The sequence below is a fragment of the Eptesicus fuscus genome, chromosome 9 (genome assembly GCF_027574615.1).
Source record: "Eptesicus fuscus isolate TK198812 chromosome 9, DD_ASM_mEF_20220401, whole genome shotgun sequence".
NCBI lineage: Eukaryota > Metazoa > Chordata > Mammalia > Chiroptera > Vespertilionidae > Eptesicus > Eptesicus fuscus.
Window position 1 is genome coordinate 100,420,467 of NC_072481.1, and position 26,156 is coordinate 100,446,622.

The 26,156-nt window shown below is 54.5% G+C and overlaps 1 protein-coding gene across 4 annotated transcripts in view; it reads right to left on the minus strand.

The window, feature by feature from the left end:
• Nucleotides 1-1,240: 1,240 nt before the first annotated feature.
• IQSEC1 (IQ motif and Sec7 domain ArfGEF 1) overlaps nt 1,241-26,156 on the minus strand; it is a 137,069-nt gene continuing 112,153 nt past the window's right edge. For 2 of the 4 annotated variants that reach the window (XM_054721606.1, XM_054721603.1), the window contains exons 4-14: nt 23,803-23,964; nt 21,841-21,963; nt 20,253-20,419; nt 16,196-16,335; nt 15,735-15,764; nt 14,288-14,413; nt 12,978-13,077; nt 10,753-10,914; nt 9,612-9,788; nt 4,643-4,692; nt 2,398-3,447 (exon numbers count right to left, since the gene is read on the minus strand). In XM_054721606.1, coding sequence (XP_054577581.1) covers nt 2,899-3,447; nt 4,643-4,692; nt 9,612-9,788; nt 10,753-10,914; nt 12,978-13,077; nt 14,288-14,413; nt 15,735-15,764; nt 16,196-16,335; nt 20,253-20,419; nt 21,841-21,963; nt 23,803-23,964 — 1,786 coding nt within the window. In that variant the 3' untranslated portion in view covers nt 2,398-2,898. Of the gene's footprint in view, nt 1,355-2,397; nt 3,448-4,642; nt 4,693-9,611; nt 9,789-10,752; nt 10,915-12,977; nt 13,078-14,287; nt 14,414-15,734; nt 15,765-16,195; nt 16,336-20,252; nt 20,420-21,840; nt 21,964-23,802; nt 23,965-26,156 lie in introns of those variants that run through there. The other 2 variants (XM_054721604.1, XM_054721605.1) reach the window with 2 other exon arrangements.

The window sequence follows — 26,156 nt, forward strand, 5'->3', positions numbered from 1 at the left end:
ACAGGTCCCTACAGCTACGACTGTCAGGCTGGGACCCAGAGAGCACAGCCCTGTGAAAGCAACATGGGGAACATGTTTATCGGAAGCTTTTGCTGCCCAGACAAGATCGGGGCAGCTGCCTCCAGCCTCTCCAATGGGACAGTGTGCTTCTGGAGACGCCTCCGGGACAGGTCTACAGATAAAACACGGAGGACGATCACACCTCCCAGTTCTGAACCCAATACCCTGCAGGAAGCTGGGAACACCTCCGGGACAGGTCTACAGATAAAACACGGAGGACGATCACACCTCCCAGCTCTGAACCCAATACCCTGCAGGAAGCTGGGAACACAGGGAGAAACTGAGTTTGTTCAAGAAGCCCCATTTCCCTAGACCTGGCCCTGTGGCACTTGACAAAGCTTCAGGGCACGTCAGTAACAGTTTGGAGGAGAGTGCTGAATGGCCCTTGGAGCACGGAGGATGCAATGGAGAGAGAGCCCCTCTCACTGGCCCCATCAATGAACGTACTGTTGGTTCCTTTTGTTTTGTTTTCCTTGGTTATCGCCCCTTCAGAAAGAGCAACCTTGTACTAACAGCCTGGATCTTTTCTGGAACAACCTAGAATGTACAGTTGAACTCTACCATTGGTACAGAGGGATTAAAAAAAAAAAAGCCGGCATATTTAATATGTTATCACTTTACCTCAACTATTTGTCAACAGTAACACTGATATATTTTGTGAATATACAATATATAAATGTGGCTTCACACAATCAACACTGATGACACGCAGTACAATTTGACTTTCCCTTGTCAGAACAACATCCTTTAAACTGCATAATAGAGAATGCCTTGGGAGCCTGGCTTTGAAAGAAAAAGAATTCAGGAGTCAATGGGCTGGGGCGCCTCCCACCAGCTGGGCCTGGACCAGATCAGGCACACCTGTGCTTTTTACTCCTCTCTGAGCTTATGTCCAAGACAGAAAAGTTGTACCATGGGAAGGTAAAGGCGGGCAGGTTAAAGTCACACTTCCTTTTTTAAAGGCGTAACTCTAGATTGCTGTATTTGCTCTCTGTGGAGATTAACAAAGTGCTCAGTTGCAGATTTGCTGGTATGATGGCCTCAATGACATGGCAAAGGAGGAAAATGGACAGATGCCCAGCCAGCTGGCTAGGGTGGGCTCCCTCTGTCGTCTGCCGTCTGGCCACAGCTCGCCACACCTTCCACGGAGCATGGAGCTCCGCAGCCCACAGTCCTGTGTTAGCTTCGCCCTTTCTGAAAGGGCTCTCCACCCGGGCAGGTGCCATGGGCAGTCCTCGGGTCCCACGGCTTAGGAACACAGCACTGGTGGCTGCAGTGTCGCGAAAGGCTGAAACTACAAAGTACGGCCCATGTGACTCAGGCACAGAACCGGACGCGTGCAGCGCCCGGCCCCAGGGGAGCAGATGGTGTCACAAGACGGAAGCAACAAGAGCACAGCTGAGTCATGTGATGCCCTGGCAGCTAACTGGACCATGACAAGGCAACGGGGGCTTCGCCAGTGAGGGCTGGGCACTTGTCAGCTGGGTCAGAGGGGCCACAGTGATGACACAGGGTTATGCTAGCACATGGCTACATGAAGTACAATGATCATGGCCACCACTCAGAAAATAAAGCAGGAACACACACACCGCCCGGGGTAGCTAAATGCTAACATCAGCCTGCAGGTTTGAGAGGCTCCTGCTGCTGTTGGGAACGGGATGAGGAAGTTATGGCGCCGAGGGAGGCAAGGATGAGAGCTGGTCTTTTTCATGTTGGAGATGATACGTCTGCAGTGTATGATGCCCCTCTCAGAGGACTCTGAATGAGTGTGCATCAAATCATGTGCATGTAAAAGAACCATGGGTCATGGAAATTCACAGTTATCACAGCTATTCAAGTGTCATGAATGTGTGTAACCAATACTCTAAGACAGCCAGTTCTTAACCAGCCATCCTGAGTTGCTCTGTAGTTTACTGCATTTTATCTATTTGCTTACCTGAAATAACAGAGCAGTTATAATACTGATTACTTATGATAGTATTCTGTTAATAAAATAAGGATTTATATAAAGCGATATTAGACTTTTTAAATAGTTAGATGCTATGTTACTTGGCACAGTTAGTAATGACTGAATAAGTAATGAATAGTCAGTCCTAGAGGGACTTCTCTGCTTTTTATGAAAATATGGAAGTATCTGAGTTTGTTCCTAGCATTTAGGTGTTTGGTCTACTCTCACATTTATCTAAGGTACTGTCTTTCTATCAGGTCTGTGGAGCTCCTGGTAAAGTCTATATTGCTAATTTTGTGGACTGAAATGTTTGCCTTTCACACACAAATACTACCTATACAGTATGTGTATATATATATATATATATTTATATTTATTTATTTATATATATTTATATTATATAAAGTTTACTTACGTATTTTCATCAACCATATCAGGTCTACTTAATTTTGCCCATTGTCAATAAAAGAGCAATAATGCAGCAAGTTTTGGGTTTTCTGTTTTGTTCTGTTTTTTGTGTGTCTTGTTTCTTCTTTTTCTAGGCTTTTCATATTTGTGTACAATTAGGGAGGAGAGAGCTGAGGGCTGCAGCTGGAGAAGGGGGGGGGGGGCGACATCTCCTGGGCTGGAGGTACTGTTTCAAGGCTGATAGTGCCTGCGGCCCACCCCTTGGGTTGAGGTGGATGGAGCCCAGGGCACCAAAGCTAAATTAATCAGGAGCTTTGCTCCCTATAACACAAGCCCATGTGCTCAAGAGTTCCGTCCGGGCTGTGGGGGATGGGAGGATGGAAACAGAAGTGCCCTGGGTCTGGTCTGAGGCTGGCTGCCCCAGGCGTGCCTCTTGTGGTGTGCACTTGTTCCGGGGAGTCTGGGACCCTGGCCCAAGCTGTCTACACAATTGTGCTGATGCCACTGGGTTTGGCCTTGTTGCTGGGGGCGGGCGGTGGGGCAGGGGAATGCCCGTGGTGGTGTGCTGCATGGCCCGGATGGCTGGCATGGGCCAAGGGCAGCGGCGGGTGGCTGTGCGTGTGGGCCCCATAGGGCAAGTGCCCCCCATGGGGGCTGTGGTGGTACTGGTGTGCATGCTGGATGTGCTGGGGGGGGTGGTAGTGGTGGTGGTGGTGGTAGGGGGGTGGGTTCTGCTGCACGTGGCAGTACTGGCTATGGTGCCCATGCGTCGGGACCTGCGGAGGGCCCTCTGCAGGCCCCTGGTGATGGCCCACCACGGAGTGCTGCAGGTGGGGCAGGCCTAACGGGTGTGGGGGTGGCTGGGGAGGGGCTGACGGTGGGTGGGCCTGAGGAGGGGGCTTCCCTCTCTTACTCCCAAATAAGGAGCCCAGGAGGGAGGAGGAGTTAGGCATAGCCTGGTGTGGGCGAGGTGGACACTCGCGTGTTGATGTAGCTCTCCGGCGCATGTGAGGACTGCTAATGATGGACCCCTAAAAAGGAAATTCATAGAAATCAAAATTAAAAGATCTTACAGCACTTATGTCAGAATGAATTTTCTTTAATGTAAAAAGTTCACCCACTGACTGCTAATCTTTAGTTCCACTCACTGCCGCAGAGGGTGGGGCTGGGCGAGGCTGCTGTGGCCAGTCCGCTGGGCGGGTGGAGGGCCCTGAGAAGGGGCGTTCCCGGGCGGACAGGGGGCGCTGGGGCAGGAGAGGAGGCCCTCCTTTCTAGTCACAGCAGCGGCAGCACACGATTGGGCTCTCTCCTGACAAGCACCCTGAGCTTTCAGATCAGAAGTCTGTGGGGGTGTTTGTGAGCAGTGTGTGCCAAGGGGAGTGGGGCAGGCTAGTGTGCGTGAACAGGAGCCCTGTTCCTGCCGAGATCGCAGCCTCAGCTTTCCTGGCTCCTCTCAAGGGTCTGAGGGCATTTGCTCTGCCTGTGGTGAACCCCAGGTTTCTGGGAAGGTGGTGAACCCCAGGTTTCTGGGCAGGTGGTGAAGGGCTCGGGAACCCTTGTCCTGAGCGTGGGGACTGCCTAGGCATTTCACTGCAGCTACCTACTGCAAACCAAACAAGGAGAAAGAAACAAAAATATCTGCAAGCTGAGGTTAAGATGTGAACAGTAATACAGAGATGGCTGGAGGATGAATGAAATCTCATGAAATCCACATTGTTTTGTTTTCTTATGGTTTTCCTCCTCCCCCGAGCTAGCTAAGCAATTCCATCGTGCCCTATCTGCAGACACACAACTGAAACTCCAGGAAGAATGCAATGGGGACTTCGGAGCATGGAAGTCAGGCCGATGGGAGGTTGCCTGGTGCTCAGCAGCTGCTGCTTCTGGCTTAGGAGCAGTGCTGGTGGGCGGGGTGGGGGTGCCCAGGAGCCAGGGATGTTAGTGAACCATGCTGGGGCCACAGGGCACAGGGGTGAAGTGGGAACTAAAACACACAATCCAGAACCAGCCCTCCCCACACCCACTCCAGCCCAAACAAGCGGTGAGATTCTAGCAGAGGGGAAGCTGGCATGCACTGGGCTGAAGCAGGCAGCGGGGAGGGTGTCTGTGCCTCTGTGCAGTAGTGAAAGCGCAAAAAATAAAAATAAAAATAAAAAGACAACAGGTATAAACCAAGGATCAGGGAGGCAACACACAACAGCCAGCTGAACGTAGGTGCTTCCTACTTACTTCCACATTGCTCTCTAGCGATCCCGCACTGCTGCGACGCCCTCGCTTCCCTGCCCAGAACATGCAATACCAGAGGTTAGACTCAGACACAGGCCAGGGCACTGTGCTGCCACCACCACCAGGCTCAGGTATGGGGCCCACCTGCTGGGTGTGAGGGTAGGAGAAGGGGCTCAGTGGGGAAGCTGGTTGCAGGACAGTAGTTATTAAAAAAACACAGGATTAAAAAACATAAAAAATCTTTCAACCAGCTCCTTCTCCTGGACTGGCCCTCTGTGGGGAGGGGCCTCTGGAAGAGCTGAGGTGGGCACACAGGTAGGGCCCCAAGTCCCATGCTCAAGTGGGCCTCAGCCAACTGCCGACAGGGGACAGGGTGAAGAAAGCTTCTGCAATGACTAAAAACAAAATGTGGTCCTGCACCGGCCGGATTTTTAGTGAATTTCATATATGTATGGTATGTATTTGCACATACATATACATCTCACCCTCCAGGCTGGGTGGGAATCGTGGTTAAAAGAAAATGAAACTTCCCATCCTTTTTCTCCCGGTGCCTTGGGCTGAGTGTTTGGTTTGTGCAGGGCCCTGGCCAGGGACAGGAGGATGAGTCAGGGGCTGCTGGGAGGGGCCTGGAGTCCTGCTCCCCTCTGTGGGCACCGCGCCCCCCCCCCGCCCCCCTGCAGGATGCCACAAGCATTCTCTCAGCGCTCACTGCCAATGCCTTTTTATGTCCCCAGAGCATGGCACATGTGGGCACTCAACATGTTAGCCACATCAGAGGAAGGCCGAGTTTTCCTCTTGGTGCTGGGTGCCCAGTGTCCATCCTGGCCTCCACGGTCCCTCCGGGGGACTTCTTCTATGGGTTCCAGCAGGACATTCCGGCCAGCGGGAACAATGGTGCCCAAGCTTAGGGGTCCAGCCTCCGTCAGGTCTCTGGGAATGCAGATGGTAGTGGAGACAGAGATGGGCCATGCTGCGTTCCCGGTCAGGCCCAGGAGCCTGGAGGATGGTATTGCCATGTACCTCCCTGTGGCCCACACCTCTGTGGAGAGGGCGTGCTTGTGGGTCCTTTGGGCCTCAGGGCAGCACCTGAGCATGCTGGGCCATGCCCCCGGTAAGACCTCACTCCTGGGCAGAGAGCAGCCATCTCAGGGAAGATGTAGTCCCTTTGCCTGCCTGCTGACACCCCAGCCTGAGGTCCCAGAAGGCCTTGCTGGACTTTGGCACGTATGGGAAAGTCTCAGTCCACTCAGGACAGGGCCACACAGTGAATGAGGCAAAAGTGTTTTCCACCAGTTCCTGAGGACCAGGGAAAACTCTTAATCCCAGACAGAAGTAAGATGAGGGTCACATTTCCTCATCTTCCAGCTGGAGTGAGGAGTGAGCTTCTCAAGGCCCCCCTCCTGCCCACATGGGCCAAGACTCAGGAGAGCTTTAACTCAGATGTCTTTGAGTAATGTTCAGTTTCTCAGAGGTCATCTTTCCCACTTCTCAGACCAGAATGAGATGTGGTGTCCCTACAGGAGCTCTGCACTCGTCCCAAAGCTCCCACTCACAGACATACCCACAGACACCTGCCCGCTGCACACCCGTGTCCAGGTGTGTGCACACATGCACACACACTGTCTATGAACCAAGGCAAAGCATGCCGAGCAGTGGCTCACACCCACGCACCCACACTGCCCTCCTTTGCGCCGTTTCCAGGTAATCGTCCCCTTTTCTCCGGACCCTGCACTAGCTTCAAGTGAGCCCGTCCCAGCCGCACTTCTCCTCGGGCTTGATCGGAAACCATGTCCGGAAGGGGCTCCCAGCATGGCTCTTCAGAGCCTTCCCTGCCGGTAGAGTCGGGCCAGAATGCAGGCAGGGCTCTCTACCCAGAGGCTGCCCTGTGGCCCTTGGCAATGCTGGAAGCCACGCAGGTACACTTCCTCAATGACCACATCCACACACATGGCCAGGCTGCGCTCTACACACTGGGCACGTGCTGACGCTCAGAGATCTCTGGAGAGAAGTGCTGGTGCCCACCCTGCAGCCGGGGAGACTGAAGCCCAGCACTGTGACTGGCCACGGCCTGAGAGCCAATGAGCAGCAGGAGGAGGGGAGAAGGTCTTACCAGGGAGTCTGACATCAGTGTGCTGAGTGTCTCTGCGGGGCTCTGTTTGGGTGGCCATCCCGAGGGCAGCCCTGAGTACGGCCCTGTCCCAGGGAAGGCTGCCACAGGTCGTTTGTGCGTGGAGGGCCTGTCTTGGGGCCCCAAGAGCTCCCGAGTCTTCCCAGACAGGAGGCAGCAGGTCTCAGCTCTGCGCCTGGAGCGGTGATGGGTGCAGGCAGGGCCCCCATCCCCGGGGCTGGTGTGGAGCAGTTAGGCTGGGAGGGCAGAAGGCCCCCAGGGCCTACAGACAGTGCTGACCATGACCTGGCTAACCTGGGGCAGGGCGGAGGCTCAGTCACACTGCATCCAGGTCCTTGCCAGTCCTCGATCATAGGCCAGCAGGGCTCTGGTGCCACTGACACAAACACGGCCAAACCGAAGGAAGACCAAGTGGAGGGACATGGAGTGAGGCCCAGGCCCCTTCCGCTACCACTCAGAATGTTGGGGGTTCCTGGAGGCTTCTGCTGCCAGTCATGGGCATCAAAGCATGACTGCCTCTTGGGTACTCAAGGTTCATGAAGGGCTGAGGTACACGCAGGTACATTGCTGGTGTGTTGTCTCCTGGATAGAAGTGTGAGTGCAGGATCGGGCAGCTTCTCTGGGAGTGATGACTTGCCAACCACTGAGCGCTGGCTTTCCTGAGGAAACAGGCTGCCCAGGGCCTTGCCCCTTCTTGACAAGGTCATCTTGGTGCAGGCCATGCTGAGTGGGAGTGACACGAACTCTGGAGAGCTTTGCCCCTCCTAGTCCAGAGCACATAACACCACGTCTCCGACTGCCAAGCCCAGCATCTTCTGGAAGGCTGCTGACACTGGCCTGTCTCCCTCTGGAAGTCATACGTGGCCTGTCCCTAGTCTGGGGCCTTGGCGACTGCCAGGACTCAAACACCCACCTTACCTCATCCTCCAACCGTCCTGGGGTCAGGGGGCCTTTCTTTCCTGGGAACTTGTTTCATTGTAGCTTCATTCCTGAGAGGACACAATCCTAGAGCCCTTCTCAGCTCAGAATCCCTAAATGATAGCGGCAATAGTAACAACAAATGGAAGTTGGCCAAATCTTGGTTCCTTCCTTCACATGGCCGTGTGCCTGTCACGGGGCTCTGACTCCTAAGCTCCAAGCTGCGGCAGAGCGGGCACATGCTGAGAGCCTCAGTTCCAGCAGAGCCACTGCTACCTGAGAAGGCCTCCAGGGAACGGAGAGGCCAGAGCCTGCTCCACTGCACAAACTCAAACGCAGGCCCCAGGCCCCAAATCTGCAGATGCCCACGGTAGTCCAGATACGTGCTGCAGGGAAATCACCAGTGGTTCTCAGCCAAGGGTGATTTTGCATCCCAGAGGACACCTGGCAATTTCTGGAGACATTACTAATTGTCATTACTGGGAGGTGAAGCCAGGGATGCAGCTGAACCTCTTGCACAGAACTGTCCCCACAGCAGGAAATTATCAGACATAAATGTCAACAGGGCTAGGGTTAAGAACCTGGATTAACCCTCATGCCGGCAATGGATTTCTGATTTTCACTTATGGAGAGGGAAAAAAATGACAAGACAAAAGCAAAGGAAAAGTCCAACTCAAAGAAGGAAAATAAAAAAGAAAGAAAACATTTCTGGGAAATAAATAAGCCAAACAAAGGGAGGCAGCTGCTGGCTAGACAGGTACCAGGTGGGGTCATGAGCAGGCTCTCTTAGGGGGCCTTGAGCTGGCCACTTGGCGATGTCTGAGGCAGGGTGGGGTGGGCAAGCCTCTAGGAGGGGAGGGGCTGCTGGGCCCCTAGAGAAGAGGACACTGATCTCATCCGGAGAAGGTCTTTCCCAACAAAGTAGGGGCTCCTGGGGCAAGGTTACCTGGGGCGTCAGGGCAGGTAGAGCCCAGGGTCCCAGGAGCCTACAGTGCTGGGCACAGCCCTGTGCCCTCTGTGCAATGACCTGCCACCCCCACTCCACTGCAAACCCTGAGCCTCCTCCCAGGAGAAGCTGACATGACTAGAAGGTGGCCGAGGAGACTGCCAGAGTGCACCCCTCACTCCACAGCTTGTCTGACAGCGCAGCAGGCAAAGACGGCGGGAGCACCCTCACAGGCAACTAGCTGGGTCTGCACCCACACCTCCCTGCTTCACCTGCCCCTGCCTCGGCAGCCACACCATGTGAGGGCTGCCAGCAGAAGCCCCCTGCTCCGGATACCCAGGTACAACTTCTCCCCCATCTGTGCCCCAGGAACGCTGGGAGGCCTGAGGGGTGCTGCTTGCTTGAGGTTAAGAAGCTGGCGGCAAATTAAACACACACAGAAACAAAGAACAAAATTCAGTTTCCACCAGGGCTTTCCCCTGACTCCCAGGGCCTCCTATGGCTGCCGTTTCTGGCTGGACAGAGGCCCAGAAGAGAGACCGCAGGGGAGAAAGCAAGACCAGGGACAGTGGGAGCGGGGGTTTCAGAACAGCTTAGAAAGCTCTACTCCATTTCATTCATCACCTAAAGCACAGGGCGTGGCCACAGAGTGCACGGAACACAGCCACCGGCGAGTCTGGCTCACTCTTGTAAGAGCCATTTTCAGAAAATAAATAAAATAAATAAAACTCCTAGAAGAAAGGGAGAATGGGGTAACTTCCTTGCTGTTCTGCCTTAAAAATTTAGTCCTGTCTTCTTTTGCCTTTTGGTGCCATCCCCTCTGCCTGGTCACATGCTGTTCTGATTTGGGGATGGTCAGGGGAAACCCAGCAGTGTCTGTCTAAGCCCTCCACTGCCAGCCACACTGCAGTACCGTCCCGGCGCACAGTGCGTGCCCGACCACCAGGGTGCCCGTCTTGAGTCCTAGGCTCAGCTCTTACCAGCTTCTGAGAGGTCCCTCAGGGAGCTGCTGAGGGCACTGCGCTTGAGGCCCTCGCTGCTGGCGTAGCTGTCGTCCAGGCAGGCTCGGTTCAGTGTCCCAGTGCCAGACTCCTTTTTGAGGCTGGAGCACTGGGACATGCTGGGCCGCACAACACCCTTCTGTTTCTCAAGCTCCGCTGAAATAGAGGAGCAAGGGCCCAGTGAGAGGAGCACAGCCGGGGGTGGGGGTGGGGGGGTGAGCCAGGGATAGGAACCCCCACCAGGAGGAAGAGGACCACTGCCCTCTGTTCAGGGTTGGCACTGTACCAAGTCTCCATCTACCTGAAATGAGGAAAAAGGAAGGGCGAGCATTGTCTTGGGAAAGAAGTGTGATGGCTACCTTGAACAAAAGGGAGGGAGGCTGGAGAGGCTAAAGTGCCCTGTGGTCTGCAGGAAAGATAGTCTCTTTCCAGGCCTGAGGTCAAGAAGGAGACAGAGATGTTCGGTCTGGATGAGCAAGTGTTAATTGGCCTTTCATGGAAGGGCCAGAGGTAGGCACACCTGAGCCTGCACATCTGGAGCTAGGAGAAGCAGGGGTTATCATCAGCTCCAACAAACCCAGGGGATGGGCGTGGCTGTGACTTTTTCAGTCTGCTGGCCCTGATGCAGAAGATGAATAGAATAACCACATAGAACTCTGGGTGCTCCTGTCCCAGGAGGTGACCAGGAACCAGGGGCCTCCCCAGTCGAAACAGGCCTGGGCTTCTGAAGCCTGGCTCTCACCAAGAGGCCCCTGCCACATTCTGTGGCCTGCCAGTCACACAGACATGGGAAGGCCAGAAAAGACCAGGACAGCTCATTTCTGTGGGCTCACAGAGTCGCTGCCACCATACAGGAGCCAACACCTGTGTCCAGCGAATCCTAAAAGATGTCAGGGCAGCCTGGCCTGGTGGTGCTCAGAGGCTGAGGTCATGGCTCGATTCCCAGTCAGGGCACAGGCCTGGGTTGCAGGCTTGATCCCCAGTAGGGGGCGTGCAGGAGGCAGCCAATTGATGATTCTCATCATTGATGTTTCTATCTCTCTCTCCCTCTCCCTTCATCTCTCTGGAAAAAAAAAGATGCCAAGGTTGCTGGCTCCTCCTCAAGAGGTCTGTAACTCACACTCTATCCTGTGCTTCTCCATCTCCTGCACCTCCGCAATGGACTCCCTCAGGTCATCGCTGAATTTCTTCCGGTCTTGAGGATTGGGAGCATTGAAGTTTATTAACACTTTTATGTCTGCTCCAGGGACTGCAGACGTGAGCCGGATGCCATTGGGGTAGTCTGCAAAGGAAAAAGAGGGGAGAACCAATAGGCCCCTGCATTCTCTGTCATCTCCACTCCTGATCTAGAAAATACCAGTCTGAATTCAGGATGGGCGTGAGGAGTGGCCAGAATGCAGGTCTCGGCAGGCACGTCGGACAGGGAGAAAATGCTCCCATAGGGCAGATGGAGGGACCACCAGACAGCCTCCATCTGCCGACTCAGGTCTGTGTCCTTCCTATGTGAGTCAGGGAGATCTGGCTGATCCGAGGGAAGCCAGGCCCTCTCTTCTCCTCCATCCTGAAGGTCATGGCGCCCAGATCCTCACTGAGACTGCAGCCCAAGAAAGGTGCTGAGTCCAGGAGAGGGGCAGCCCCCTGCGCTCGGTGGAGGGTCTTACCCATCATCTCAGGCCCGAATGGCCTCCAGACCTTCAGCAGCCCTGGATGCTCTGTGGGTCCCCACACCCAACACACACTCTGCTGAGTGCAGTGTCTTTCTGCTCAGACCTGCCTGTGCCCCTTCCAAGCACAACGGGTCTCTGGGTCTCTGGTCTCCTGGAAGCACCTCTCCCCTCAGTGGGCATCAAGCTTCAACCATGGGGAGTTTGCAAGACCTTGACTCAAACATGAATCCCACTTTTGATCCAGGTCAAGGCTGGAAACGCAAATGCTTAGAAGCCATGTGACTCTCCCAAGTGCAGGTGGGACTATGAGCACTGAGAGTGCTGGGATGGAGTGTGCAGCCAGGAGCCAGCAGGCCGGAATGTGGACTTAGCGGTACCAAACGTTTCTCATTTCTCAAGAGAAGCCAAAAGTATTAATGCGAGGATTTAAATATCAGCTCAACAAATTTTTAAAAGTATACAAACTAAATATAACACAATTGAGCCAGACTGACCCGAGGCTGGCAGTGTGCAGCCCCTGGTGTGAAGGCACGGCCTGGGGAAGGTAAGGTCAGCTCTTACTAGCATCTGTGCCCAGGACCATGGGCTGAGCCCTCAGAATTTGGAAATGATTCAGATACAGCCTCTGTCTAGGGATTCAGTCTAGTCTGGCTGCTGGGGACAGTGTGGGGCAGCACCAGCCCCACGGTGCTGCCTGATGAAAACCCAGGCAAGGCAGGCCTTCTGACCTTGGGTAGGGCAGATGGGGCAGGAAGTGGGGAGATGGCAGGGTGGGCATGCTGGGCCTCTCCTGAACATGAGAGAAAGGAGAGGGCATAGCAGGTGCTAGTCCCATTTAGGACAAAGAAGAGGCAAAGAGCCCCAAATCCAGGCCTGAACTTTCCACTTGTGGATGGAAGGCCGATCACATGGCACCACAGCCACCTGTTTGAGAGGATGGGGGCGGCCCTGCGTGGAGACCCTACAGCCCTCCCCTTGGGCACTCCAGCAGGACTGCCCCCCACTCATCCTAGGAAGACTGGGTCAGCCTGCCGCTCGGGACCTCCAATGGGAGAGAGGAAAAGGAGAACAGGGACATGTGAAAGAGCAAGGTCAAGAGATAAGGTCAGTGGGGGTGTCCTGGTTAGGAGCCAACTACCTTCCAAAACCCCCAGACCCACCATCCACTCACACCCAGAGAAGGGCTCCAGTGGCACTTGACTTCCACATGCACCTAGCCCTATGGCGTAGCACCACCCACGTCACAGATAAAGGACACGCAGCCCAGAGAGGTTAAGCAGCCAGGCCACACAGCCAGTTTGAACCCCGGTGGTCCATTCCAGGGCTCAGCCCTGCACCTATAGTCCTGTATTACCTTCACCTGTTTGTTTGCCCACATTTGCATATCATGCCACTTACTTCATGCTTTCTTATCAACATTTATTTAAATAAATTTACTCTGCCCTATAGTATCTTATCACCTGCAAGAAGTAACAATAAAAGTAAACCATTGAACACCATATGTAATGTTATTAAATTCTTCCCAATTAATGCTGCCTTTCAGAGCATTGAAGCTACCCTGGGCTCTATCCCTGATGGCACAGCAGGAAGGAGAGAATAAGGCGGGTGCAGGTCTTGGCCGCGTGAGCACAGTGCTCCAGCACATGCACAGCAGGCCCGGGAAGCTGCACAGACTTACACTGGCTCTCGAAGAGCAGGACCTGCATGCCGTACAGGGAGAAAGACTGCCGGAAGTTGTATGTCACCGAGTTCTTCTTCTTCTGGAAGATCTTGGTGACCTGGGGGCAACCAGAGACAGAGACTGAGCCACACCATGTGCCCTGCCCTGGAGCAGCTCTGGGAGCTCAGGACGGAAATGGATCCGCTGGAGACCAGATGCTTCTGTAAGAATGACTGTGGTTCAGAAGTCAGGAGGCCCTGCAGGAGGAAGGACCTGACACAGGGAGGAACACACGCCCACTCTCTCCTTGATGTGGACAGCTTTCTGTTCTTTCCAGACCCTAGTGCCATGCCAGCTGGCTACAAAGCCCCTGAACCCAGCAGAGAGCTGGCAGTCACATTCCCGCATGTGGCACTGAAGATGTCGTGCAAGGGTCTCATGTCCAGGACCCTGTCTGATCACTGTGCCTTCGGAGATTAATTTCACAAAGGAAACAGATTCAGAGGTGTAAAGTGGCTTGCTCAAGGTCGGGATGCTTAACAAATAACTGAACCCACACATCTGATTCCCACCTCAGGAATCACAGAAGTGTAGCTGATCCTTAAGCAGGTGGGGACTAGGGAAAGGGCCCTTCAGCAAGGAAGTCTGTAGCACGCAGGGGACAAAGATCTAAGAACAAGCTTCCCCTGTTCTTTGCAGAGGCATCTTCATCCCCACTGGCTCACATCCGTGCTGCCTTTTTTTTTGGGGGGGGGAGCACTCCTCAATCTCCCTTTGGGGAACCCCCGTCTGCCACCCTCAATCCATTAGTCCTGGGGGCTGTGATCCAGACTTAGGCACTTAGACAGCAGCACACCTGCCTGGCCCCATGACTAGCTGTGGCTCAGGCAATGGAAACAAGACCGTTGCTGGGACTTTTAAGAAGAGAACCTACTGGTGGCCGAGGAGACAAACTAAGCCTGGAGCTTCCAAGGCCGACTTTCCCTCCTAGGATGAAGCCTGCCCAAGAAGGGAGCCCACCCAGAGGAGGGGCCTACACAGCTGAGCCATGGAGACGATCAAAAGGAGTTCTGCTCTCATGTTTGAGCCTCTGGAGTAGCCAAGGCTGAGGCTCCAAATCCCCTTCTGGACGTTTACATAAGCCAACGAAGCCCCATTTCCAATGGTAGCGCTCTGCGTTAGATCCTGCTCCTGGCAACCCAGAGGCCTGGGCTAACTCCACCCCATCGCCTCCACCACACCTGTGAGGGCATTTCCCCACATGCAGGCACATAGCCAGGTCTCCCTGCATAACACTGTCAGCCATGAATCCGTGGGGAACCACGTACCACCAGGAGGTCGTTAAACAGGAAGATTTCTCGCTGATGCAGTCCGAGTTTCTGGGGCTTATTTGGGTCTGGAACCTCGAAGAGTCGGCAGTAGCAGACCAGCCGCCGGTGAGGCAGAGAGAGGACCTGTGGGGGGAAGGGAAGTGTGTCCTCAGCAGCCTGCCTGCCTCTGGAGCACAGAGTCTAGCCTGAATGTGAGGAGCCCAGCCCTTGGGCCTGTGTTCCAAACACCTTTTCTCACAGACCATGCAGAATGAACCGTGTTTCTGGCTTGCAGCTGTTTTCCCGCCTGCCCTGCAGAGCCAGGGTAAGGGTGCCGCTTCTGTGAGACCTCTGCTCGATTCTTTCAGGCAGGTACCAGACTCCTTAGAGAACCATGCTCACATGTGAGCCCCCAGCTAGAGAGGAATGTTTGTTTTCCGAGTCCCCAAAGCGCCCATGAGTCTCCTGCAAATATTTTTCTAGAGAGAATCTACCCTAGATGAGGAAACCGAGGCACAGAGAAACTGAACAACTTGCCTCAGCCACACATGAGGAGCTGCAGAGCCTCAGAGCTGTCCCATTCTCCAGACCCCTCCTAAATGATTTCAACATTTCTGAAGCCTGAAAGACCCTATCCAAACTTGAGCCAGCAGTCACTGCTCTGTGGGGCCTGGTCTGAACCTCTGCTCTGTACACCTGCCTCTGAACACACCTGTCACAGATTCAAAGAGCCTCCGACCTTGCCGCAGTCCAAGCTGCTATCAAGGCCTGGTGTGGCAAACCATCAAGAAGGCCCACTTGTTGCTCTGGGAGTACCCCTAAACCCCACAGGAGACAGATGGGTCAGTAAGGAGACAGTACGTGCCCAGTGAAGACCCCCAGAGGGTAAGCATAGTAGTAGCCAAGGAGCATTAACTCTGCAAAAGTGCCAACTCTGCAAGGGTGCCCTGGTAGAAGGATGCCCGAGTTCAGGACATTAGGAAGACAAGATAAGGGGAGGGAAATGCAGGGCCCAGCCTGGCACATTCAGGGAATGATGTTGTCTGGAGCAAAAGTACAAAGTAAGAGGATGATGACTTTTGGGGCTCGAGAGGTGGACAGGGGCAGGTCACAGAAGCCCTTTGGGGGGCAGAGCTTGGGCTGGGTGGGGAAAGAGAAGGCCCTCCAATAAACATCAGTGTCTCAGTGTCTGGGGACCAACCTGGGTCTCTGAGCTCAACTGGGCCCAGAGGAGAGGGAAGGAGACTATCTGCTTTCGGCCTGACAGCACAGCCCTCCCGTGAGGCTGTAATCTCGGGGCCTGCAGGGATTTGAGTCTGGGTTAATTATCCAAATAAAATTTCTTATTGCAGCAAAATTAACTCAAGCAGCCAGAACTGTGGATCTGGGAGCGGGAAGATGTGGGCACATGGGCCACCCCCAGGGTGGGATATTAGCCAGAACATGAAAGCAGAGGGATACTCACACAGCCAAGCCCATGATGCAGGGATCCAATCTAAACGGGGAAACAGCAAACAAAGGAAAAAAGATCAATGTTTCAAAAGATGCACCTGGGTGCCTGAGAGGCAATACTCTCCCAAGGCATCTTTCCTTAGCTCTATCCAGCCACACCCAAGGGAGTGGACAGGGAAGGCCCTCTCACTGGCAGGCTGAGGGCATTCCCAAGTCACCAAGAAACTGTGCAACCTGCCCATTGGTTTGTTAAAGTCCTCAGCTTCTCCAACTTTAACCCAGAGCAAATGATAGTTATTCCCAAATATTAGAAGTCCCTTAAAGAAACCCAAATCCTGAAAGAATGCACCAGCCCTGCCGGGAAGGGGCATCAGGGCCACTGGCAGAAGCCGAGGCCAGCAGGGCGCTGGTGGGAAGGTGGATGTGAGCACCTCATGCCCCAGCAACTCCCCTGGACATAGGGCCACCACATACCGGCTTCTTCCCCACGATAAGCTTCTCCACCTTCTGCACCTGGGACACGTGGTCCTCATTGGTTTTCAGCTCCCGCTTGCGAATCCGTTCATAGATACCAATCAGCGTTTCTCGGGGAATGTCCTCACCATCGTCCACACCTAGGCAGGAGACAGTGGCCAGGCATTAGTCAGGCTGGGGTCTGGGTGGTCCCTTCAACCTCAAGCCCCGGGCTTTCTCCAATTTACCAGTTTCTAACCCAAATCAGAACAGTGATCCCTTTCACCAGTCCCAGCAGAACCACAGACTTTCCAGACCCACAGCTACTGAACATCCTCAGTCAACCACGAATTCCTCAGAATCCTTCCACCAGGGAAAAGGCCAGCACAGCCACTTGGACGAGCGCGGGAGGGCTGATAGAGGGCTTTATAAATATGACCACAGCCCCGTGGGGTGGGCATACCATCCCCATTCCATAGATGAGAATGCTAAGGCCTGGGGAAGAGGCTGGGTTTGAGGTGAGGAGAGGGTTTGTAAGTTCAGGTTCCAACACTGGGCCCATCCTCACTTCGCCCCTTGTTAGCCTGTGACTCCATCTTTCTGAGCTGAGCATCTGTGAAAAAGGCCACCAAGAGCATGGGTGGCTTCTCAGAGCTGTGGTGACAAGTGTGAGCAGCTCTTGGCATGCCCCTCAGAGTGAGATCTTGGTGCATTTGCCAGCTGTCGTCCCACATCTCATGGGCAGAATCCAGGGGCAAGACTCAAACCTGGATTGCTCTGACAAGTGCATACCTTCTGCTACACCACTATGGAAATTGCTGTGAGAAAAGAAACTCAGCCCTACTCACAGGAGAAACACAAACCCACATCCATCCTCAGACCACAGACTAGCTCAACCAAAGGATTAGTAAAACTGTTGACGAGGCTATGAGGAGGGGCTTGCCAAGCCCTTTCACCTAGCAGAGGGCCTCACACAGTGAGTGCTCCAAGCAGGGAATGACCATCTGAGTGCTCGGAAGTGAGCTTCCCTGCCCTCAGGGGCCAGCCAAGCTGGGGAAGGGCGGAAGTGCTCCTCCCTATGTCCTGGTGGCGTCTGCTCTCTCTAGCCTTCGTGTTATGGCAGTGCCCACCACCAGGGGGCGCACCAGGGAGGACCGAAAGATCTGAGGAAGAATTATCTGACCCAGGAGAGGGATTGACAGAGCAGCTTTTACCACAAAAATAAAGGAGAAGAGTAGAAATTTTAAACAGCTCAACAAGCTCACAGTTGGACTTGGACTTGATTTAGACCAACTTTTGTTTCTTTTTAAAAAATATGATACCTCCTCCTGGCTGCTTGAAGATTGGCCGCCATCATGAACGACATAATAACTATCTGGACCAGGAAGTTCATTGCCAACAGACTACTTCGGTGGAAACAAGTGATCATTGGTGTCCTTCACCCTGGGAAGATATCAGTACCCAAGACAGAAATTCAGGGAAAACTAGCCAAATTATATAAGACAACACCAGATGTCATCTTTGTATTTGGATTCAGAACCCATTTTGTTGGTGGCCAGACAGCTGGCTGTGGCATGATTTATGACTACTTGGAATTCACAAAGAAAAATGAACCCAAACATAGACTTGCAAGACATGACCGGTATGAGAAGAAGACCTCAAGAAAACAGAAGGAACACAAGAACAGGATGAAGAGAGCCAGGGGCTGCAGAGGCCAGCATGGGTGTTGCAGAGAGTGAGCTGGAGATGGGACTGCAGAAGGAGTCAAGATTCTTCAGGGACTTGATCTGTGGTGACTGTGCAGATTTCCATGAGAGGATTAATAAATTAAGAACTTTTAGGTGAAAAAAAATTAAAATATGATGCCATTTAAAGGGGACCTCAGCCTGCTGCAGCTGGTATTTCCCAAGGTGAGGGCCCAGCTCCTGCTCCCTTCCTTCCAGGAACTCCAAGAACACAAGGCCCATGCCATCAGCCAACATGGAGTCAGCTGGAAGATAGCTGTTCCCTTTTTGATTCCTTCCCTATCGGATGCCAAGAAGGCCTCCCTTCTTGCTGCCTACCTCATCAGTACCTGACATGGGCCCACCTGCCAGGAAGAGAGGGCAGCCTCAGCCTCAGGGGCCAGCCAGAAACAGCTCCTGCTGGAATAAACAGTGGTACTTTCTTTTCATTGTATTCATTTTCATAATGACTGCCTATTGTGATAAATGCTACTGGTTTCCCATTTACAGTGGTGATATAAGGTTCCTTTAAAAACACATTTTAATAAATAGACAAAAACAAAAAGGCAAGACAGTTTCAAGAGGAACATGAAGTGTACAGGATGAGTGGCCGGGCAGATGCTGTGAGGGATGCAGCAGTGATGGGTTGGGATGTGCCGGCCCATCTGTCCAGCTCCTGCCTGCTGGAGGTCTCAGGGCTCCCAGCACCTAGGCTCCATTCTGTGCTCCTACACATACTTCCAACCAGGCCTTGGTCAACCTGTGCCTGGCCCGGCCTTCTTGTGCTGTGATGATCTGGTTTCTCTGGTTTCTGTCCCCTTGTGACTAATTCCCCTCCACCTGGGCCTGCCAAACCCCTGTTCATCTTATCTAATAAAAGAGTAATATGCAAGTTGACCATACCTCTGCTACACCCACCAGCCACACCCACAAGCCAATCAGGAGCAAATATGCAAATAAACCCAACCAAGATGGCTGCGGCTACAGAGAGCAGGAGGGAGGCTTGGGTTTCCCCGGCAATGGAGGAAGCAAAGCTTTCCACCTGCCCTTGCCGGCCTAGGCTACAAAGTTTCAATTATAGAAGGTAAATAAATTCCAACAGAAATGGCAGCAGCCCCGGATCTGGAAGAGCAGGAGGCTAGGGTTGCCCCTGGCGATGGAGGAAGCCAAGCTTCTGCAGCTCTGGCTGGCCTAGGCCTCTGCTCCAGGCTACAAAGTTTCAATTGTAGAAGATACATAAATCCCAGATACCAGGGCCTCCACTTGGGTTGCCAGGGGGCGTGGCTGGCCTGCAAACCACCACAGGCCCTTCGCCCAGGCCGCCCCATGCCCCAAGGGAACCCCCACCCTGATCTGGGACACCCTTCAGGGCAAACCAGCTGGCCCCCACCCATGCACCAGGCCTCTATCCTATCTAATAAAAGAGTAATATGCAGATTGACCATCACTGCAACACAAGATGGCTGCCCCCAAGTGGTCAAAGATCCTGCCCCCATGTGGACACAAGATGGTCAGCAGGGGAGGGCAGTTGGGAGGGACCAGGCCTGCAAGGGAGGGCAGTTGGGGGCAATCAAGCCCGCAGGGGAGGGCAGTTAGGGGTGACCAGGATGGCAGAGGAGGGAAGTTTGGGGTGACCAGGCCTGCAGAGAAGGGCAGTTGGGCGGGACCCAGGCCTGCAGGGGAGGGCAGTTAGGGGTGACCAGGCCTGCAGGGGAGGGCAGTTAGGGGTGACCAGGCCTGCAGGGGAGGGCAGTTAGGGTGACCAGGCCTGCAGGGGAGAACAGTTAGGGGTGACCAGGCCTGAAGGGGAGAGCAGTTAGGGGCAAACAGGCAGGGGAGCAGTTAGGCATCAATCAGGCTGGCAACAGAGTAGTTAGGGGGTGATCAGGCTGGCAGGCAGAAGCGGTTAGGGGCAATCAGGAAGGCAGGCAGGTGAGCAGTTGGGAGCCAGCAGTCCTGGATTGTGAGAGGGATGTCCCAGATTGGAGAGGGTGCAGGCTGGGCTGAGGGACACCCCCCCTCCATGCACGAATTTCATGCACCGGGCCTCTAGTCCTTTAATAACAGGCTAAAAACATCACCTTCTCCAGGAGTTAGGTTTCCTGCATCCCAAGACCCAGGCAGCACTTGCTCTTTATGATAATTTGTACTTTGTACATGCATTGTTGAGAGCAACACTGCTTGAAAGCCCATCTTAGCAAGAACTGGGTGTGCTGCAGCCGGGCCTCCTACCTCTCCCCTGCATCCAGCAGGAGGTAATGTCAAATTTGCCTCTCAGACCCACACATGGTGGGGCTCGTGCTCAGAGGTGTCTGTGGAGGTGTGTATCTCAGCCTGGGGCCAGGACAGCTCACCTCGGAGGTTCTTGACGAAGTCCTCCAGCTTCATCTTGCGCTCAGGCTTGACGTTGGGGCTGTACATGTCTGTGTTGAGCAGGATGATGGCGAAGGCCAGGATGAAGATGGTGTCTGGGTTCCGGAACTGCCGCACCACCCCAGGGTTGCAGATGCAGTACCGCTGGCTGGGGGCCGGGGAAAGGGAGGCGGGTCAGGGCTCCCTCAGTTGGGGCAGGGAGTGGATCTGCCTGTCACTCATGAGTAGCTGCCATAGCTCCACCTGGCACTGAACAGCTGAGGCTCAGCTCCTGCACCTGGTAAACAGGGACAACACCTGCCTGGCAGAGCTGCCCTGACTACACACTCTCCCTCTCACCTGCACTGCAGCTGGCAATGGCTCTTGGGGGAAGACAACGTTCCCCAGGCTCCCTAGGAGCTGGTACAACCACGTGACTAATTCTGGCCAATGGGATAAGGGCACTTTCAAGACTGTGCCTTCAACGGCAGGGGTGTGCCCTCCACTCTCTTGCCCTGTCTGGAACCGGGGTGTGATGGTGAGTCCTGGACTTGAGATGAAAAGAGCCTGGCCTCTGCACCAGCTAAGAGGGAGATACAATTCCGTCTTGTTTCAGTTGTCACTTCTGGGCAGCTTCTTAAGACACCTGAACCAACAGCCTCACTGAGTCATCTGTGCACTGTCCTCACTGCCTCAAGTGCACCCTCGCCCCCACCTCTAAGAGGCCTCTCACTGGTAACCTCATGGAGGCATGGTGAGAGTGGCAGGAACAGAGAAGAGGAGCCAGGTGGGGCATTGCTACTGAAGCAGTAGCCATCAGTGCTCAGGCAACGTGGGCTTCAATTCTGTCTTCCTTGTGACACCCCCTCCAGGAAACCCTCCTGGAAGGAAGTGGCTGAACATCCCTCTTCTAGGCCCTGGGACTGCCCTCCTCCTGTGTCCTCATTCCTCCTTGACCCACCGCTGGTGCTGAGCCCAGAGTGCTGGAGCAGCAGTTGACTTGTGTCTGTCACATCCAGCAAGGAACACAGAGACACCTACACAGTGTACACACAGTCCCAGGATGGAAGACTGTGCAGTGACCTTGAATGCAGGCTCTCTGTCATGCCAGATGCTGGGCTGTGTGCCCACACATCCTCAGTGGGTTAAGCCTTCCACCCTGTTTGGGTAGGTACTCGTTATCCCCACTCTATAGGCAAGGACTCAAGGCACAGAGAGGTTAATAAGCACAAGGTCACACAGCTGGTACGTGGTGGAGTGGGTATTAGAACCAGGTCATCTGGCTCTGCAGCTCATGCTCTGAGTCACTGTGAGAGAGCAGCTGCCCCATAAAAGGGCAGATGAAGGAAAACACAGATGGACTCATGAATGGATGAGGCGCAAGAGGACTTGGAGGAAGACAAAGACTATTAAAACGCCCTGGCTCTAGCACTAACCAGCAAAGTTCCTGGTACCCAGGAGGGGCTTCTGGCTCACCTCTTAGGCGAGCTCAGAGCCACCCAATGCTGTGAAGGGGCTAAGGGTATTCAACCCTTTGCTAGGAACCTTCCTCTCCCTGATGCCTTCCCCCTGCGCCGCCGCAGCCCCAACCTGAAGGCCTCGATGAGCCGCTCCACCTTCTGTGCCTCCCCCTGGACCCGGATATGCGCCTGGAACTTTCTGAGGGCTTCATCCAGCTCCATGGCAGAGAAGTCCATCTCATCCACCACGCAGCTGAAACAAGAAAGGCCATGTCAGTGTCCGCTGCCCACAGCCTCTGCTGCCTTCCCACTAGGCTAGGTGAGCACATGCTTGCAGAGAGTGGAGCAGAGGGGTTGATGAAAGGGCCGTAGAGGCAAGGCTGCCACTGGGAGGGCATCTGCTTAGCTTCCTCCAATCAGCAAACAATTTAGATTATGGCCAAAGATCCCTGTGCTTCTGGGGAGTCCATAAAGCCCTAACACTGAAGGAAAATGTTAATATTTACATCTATGTGTGCAATTTTCTGGACATACAGGGAGCCAGAGCATACAACTATTCTTAATAAGGACCCTTTGTGCAGAAACAAATGCTGCACAGACATAACGCAGACGTAACGTAGGAGTCTTCTGGCGTTCCGAGGGAGGCAGGGGCACACGCCCATCGCACAAGGAGGAAGTGGAGGCTGGGCACTAACTCCACGCAGTCATCCCACAGAGCCTGTGCTGTCCGCCAAGGGCCTGGGAAGAGGTGGCTGGTTTGGCTGGGAGTTTCTGAGACCACCCTCAAGTGCCAATCAGAGGGATGAAGGGCAGAGCTCGGGGAGGCCTCTGGTTCTTACCACAGCCAAGCTTCCGCATTACAGCCTGCTCGGTGCTCTGATCAGGACCCTTACACAGAGAATGTGGGGTCCACACCAAGGACCCAAGCAGCATAAACTGGTGTCTGGTTTATAACAAAGCCATAGCCACCCTTGGGGCTGTGGAGGCCTCAGCCATGGGGGACCTAATTCCACACCCAGAGCCTACCTCCACTGGGGGTGATGGGCTTGTGATAAGCTGTTGTGGCCCCAATCTTCTCTGAGCACAGAGGGCCTTTTGTGGTGAAAGTTAGGAGTGGGGGGGGGGTGGCGGGGGGCGGGCACCTGGGATGAGCTGCTGACCAGCTCCTGAGTAGGATGCTGATGTGGAGGGTAGAGGTGGGAGGAACCTCACTACTTTCTGAGGTCACTGCTATTTTCTGATCCAAGGAGAACAATGCACGGATTTCCTTCAGACCAGAAGCCAGGGCACAGCGGGGCGTGCAGAAACAGCCTTAGGGGAGGGGGGCTGCACTGCAAAGAGTTTAGGCCCAATTCACTAAGGAGCTCATCTGTGTTCCCCTGAACCGTATCCTCACACCAATTTAAAAGGAAGGGGGTGGGGTGGGGAGGAGATTAACCATACTAACAACCCAGCAGGCTTTCCGGCATGAGGCCAGAACAGAAACACTGAGCTGAGCAGGAAGAAAGCAGCCCAGATGGGCACACCTGGCCAAGAAAGGACATAGGCTTCGGTCTGCTGGGTACTGGACACATACCAGCCATACTCCTGTGTGTGTGTCTGCGTGTGACTGCATGAGTATGTATGTGCATATATGAGGCCATGTATGTGTGTGTGGGGGGGAGGGGTGCACCCAGGCCAGGCCCTCTCCCTTTGATCCTGGGTTTCCTCACCTGTGGTCCAAAGAGGCCACAGCACCCACCTACCTCCCCCAGGGGAGCATCGGAGGCAGTAGGTATACATGTGGCCAGGCCCTTCCTCATTGCAGAGAGGGCCTGACTTCAGGGGCCACCCCTTGCTTGTCCTTTGCCCAGATGAGGCAGGGCCTGGACAGATGGAAGCCACTGTTACTGATGGTTAGCTCTTTACTCTGCTTTTATTTCTGTTTCTGGACTATCTGCCCAAGGTGTGTGGGATAGGTATGGGTGTCTAGGAGCTGGAAAGAGGTAAGGGGAGGGTTCGGTGTATGTCCCAGCAGCAGGGCAGGCCTGAGGGCCATGGAGTCTCACAGGAACATGTCCATGCTGGCCCCACCCCCAGCCCCAGAACTCACTCCAGCACATCGCGGTTGAATTGCTTCTGCCTGTTGCCCAGGAACTCGCCAATCATCTGCCGGCTCAGGCCCTTGCGTTGCAACAGGAAGTGGGCTACTCCCACTGGTGTGTCTGGCACAAAGCCACGCTCAATGAGGTACTGGATGCCCTTCTCAGGCTTCCTGGGGGGGGGGGGGGGGGGGGATAAAAGACAGGCTCAGCCCGGCAGCTCTGGCCCCTCCAGGCTTACTCTTCACCTCTGTGGGCACTCACGGCACCCAAGCTGAGGCCCTGGCTCAGGCACCCTGTCCCAACCCCAACCTGCAACATGGGAGAACCTACAACTCACCAGACACTGAGCCAAGAACGGACAAGACTGGGTCAGCCACAGGAGCATAGCCATGGGTGCTAGAGCAGGGACCCTCCCCAGCTGCCCTGCAATACCCCAAACCCTGGCCCCATAACCAGCCCCTGCCCACCCAGCTTTATGCTCCCCACTGAGTAGAAGCTGGTGCCCCCTGCTGCACCTCAGGCAGACTTGAACCCCTTGCCCAACACATGCTAGTCTGCCTTCTACTGTCCTACAGAGAATAAACAATCTCTAACACCTGCTGAGCACTTATTCTGTGCATCACTGTCTAAGCACTCTACACCCACTAACTTACTTAATTCTTACACTCCTCCTTGGGGTCAGCACTCTTGTTACTTGTGCTGTTCAGGGGCCCAACAACCTTGTTACCTTGCCTTGTTGTAAGAACTTGCTAACAGTCAGTACCTAGAATGATGCCACAGTAAGCACTGTGAGAGGTTTAGGATTAGCCTCAACTTATGAGAGGAAATGGAGGCATGGCACAAGCCCTGCCTGGGCAGTGGCCGAGGGCTTCACCGAGGGACTGGGTGTGTCCACCTGCAAAGGGAGCTGTGGGGCAGAGAAGCCGCCCGGGGCTCGGCAGTGAGCCCCGGCAGGTCCCTGCTCCCTTTGGGCCTCCATCCCCTGTTGGTTGTGCAGTATGCCATGAGCTTGGCTGACCTCACAAGGAGGTACTGGTGGTCCAATGAGACAGGCTGAGGAGAGAGGGCCACCAATGGGACTCTTGGAGGGCAGGTGCCCTCCTCTGACACCCAAACCTGAGGAGTGGTGGACTTAGGGTACATCTGGCACCATGCCAGCAGGAGATAAATCGAACCACACACTAACTGGGGGCTGGCCATCCCCCATGTCCCCGTGGTCAGTATTCTGTTGCCTGGGGCCATGGAGATGGCCAGGGTCAACCTGCCTCCTCAATGCTGCAGCTCCTGGCTGACAGCAGTGTCTTGCAGATACTGGATTTCCACACACAAGCAAAAGTGAACCTCCTGCTGCAAGGTGACCCTGCTATTTTTATCCTGGATGACCACACACCCTGACCTCACCCTCAGTAGCTTGGTGGGGAGCAGCTGCCAGCCAGATGGCTCCTGGCACTAAAGTGGTGACAGAGTGGCCCTGCTCCCTCACCCCTGCCAGCCCCCCCACCCACCCCACATAACTCATTCTTCCCCATGACTCTGGGGTCTCTGACCAAGAAACCCCCAAACTCCAGGCCTCTCCAACCACTCGGCAGATGATAGGAGGGCCAGGGCGGGAGTTTCTTTACCAACCCACTCCACATTGGCCTCCACAGGACCCCAGCCCACGCCTCACTCCCTCCCTCAATTTCGAGATGAGGGGTCACCCCGGGTCTGTGTTCCTGCATGGCAATGACTGGAGGGCTGTGCTAGGCCTCCCTGAATCCACCCACCCACACCTGGCCTGCCTGGCCCCTTGATGGCCCCAATACAGTGCTCAGGTCTAAGCCCAGCCAGCTGCTGCTCCCCGGGGGTGGGGGCTGCTCTCCCTTTTCTGCCCTCACACAGCCCTTCCTGTGTTCATGTGAAATGTCATGCAGCATCATGGATTTCCGGGAGACGGCATCTTCTACCCTGGAGAAGCTCAAAGTGCAATGGGAGAGGACACGCTGCAGGAAGGAGCAGCTGGGCAAGGGGCCCTGGAAATGCAGATCCTTCCCAGGTCAAGCACCATGTCTCCCCTCTGTGCCAGACACCACTTGGGACAACAGCAGGGAGCAGGGCCAGCCACGACTGCCCAGCACAATGGCAGGCTGCAGCCCACACTCTGAAGAGCAAAGGAACTGAGTGATGGCCAGAGGATGTGGGGAGGGGCTCCTGCAAGTGAACTAGAGGCCTTCTCTGAGCAGGTGACACTCAGTGACCAAGGTGATTAAAGAGCTTTCTGGTGGAGGCAATAGCAAATGTAAAGGCCCTGGGGTGGGAATGGGTTCTGCAGGATTGAGGACCAAGAGGCTGATACAGGGTAGCTGAGAGTACGGGCTCTGAG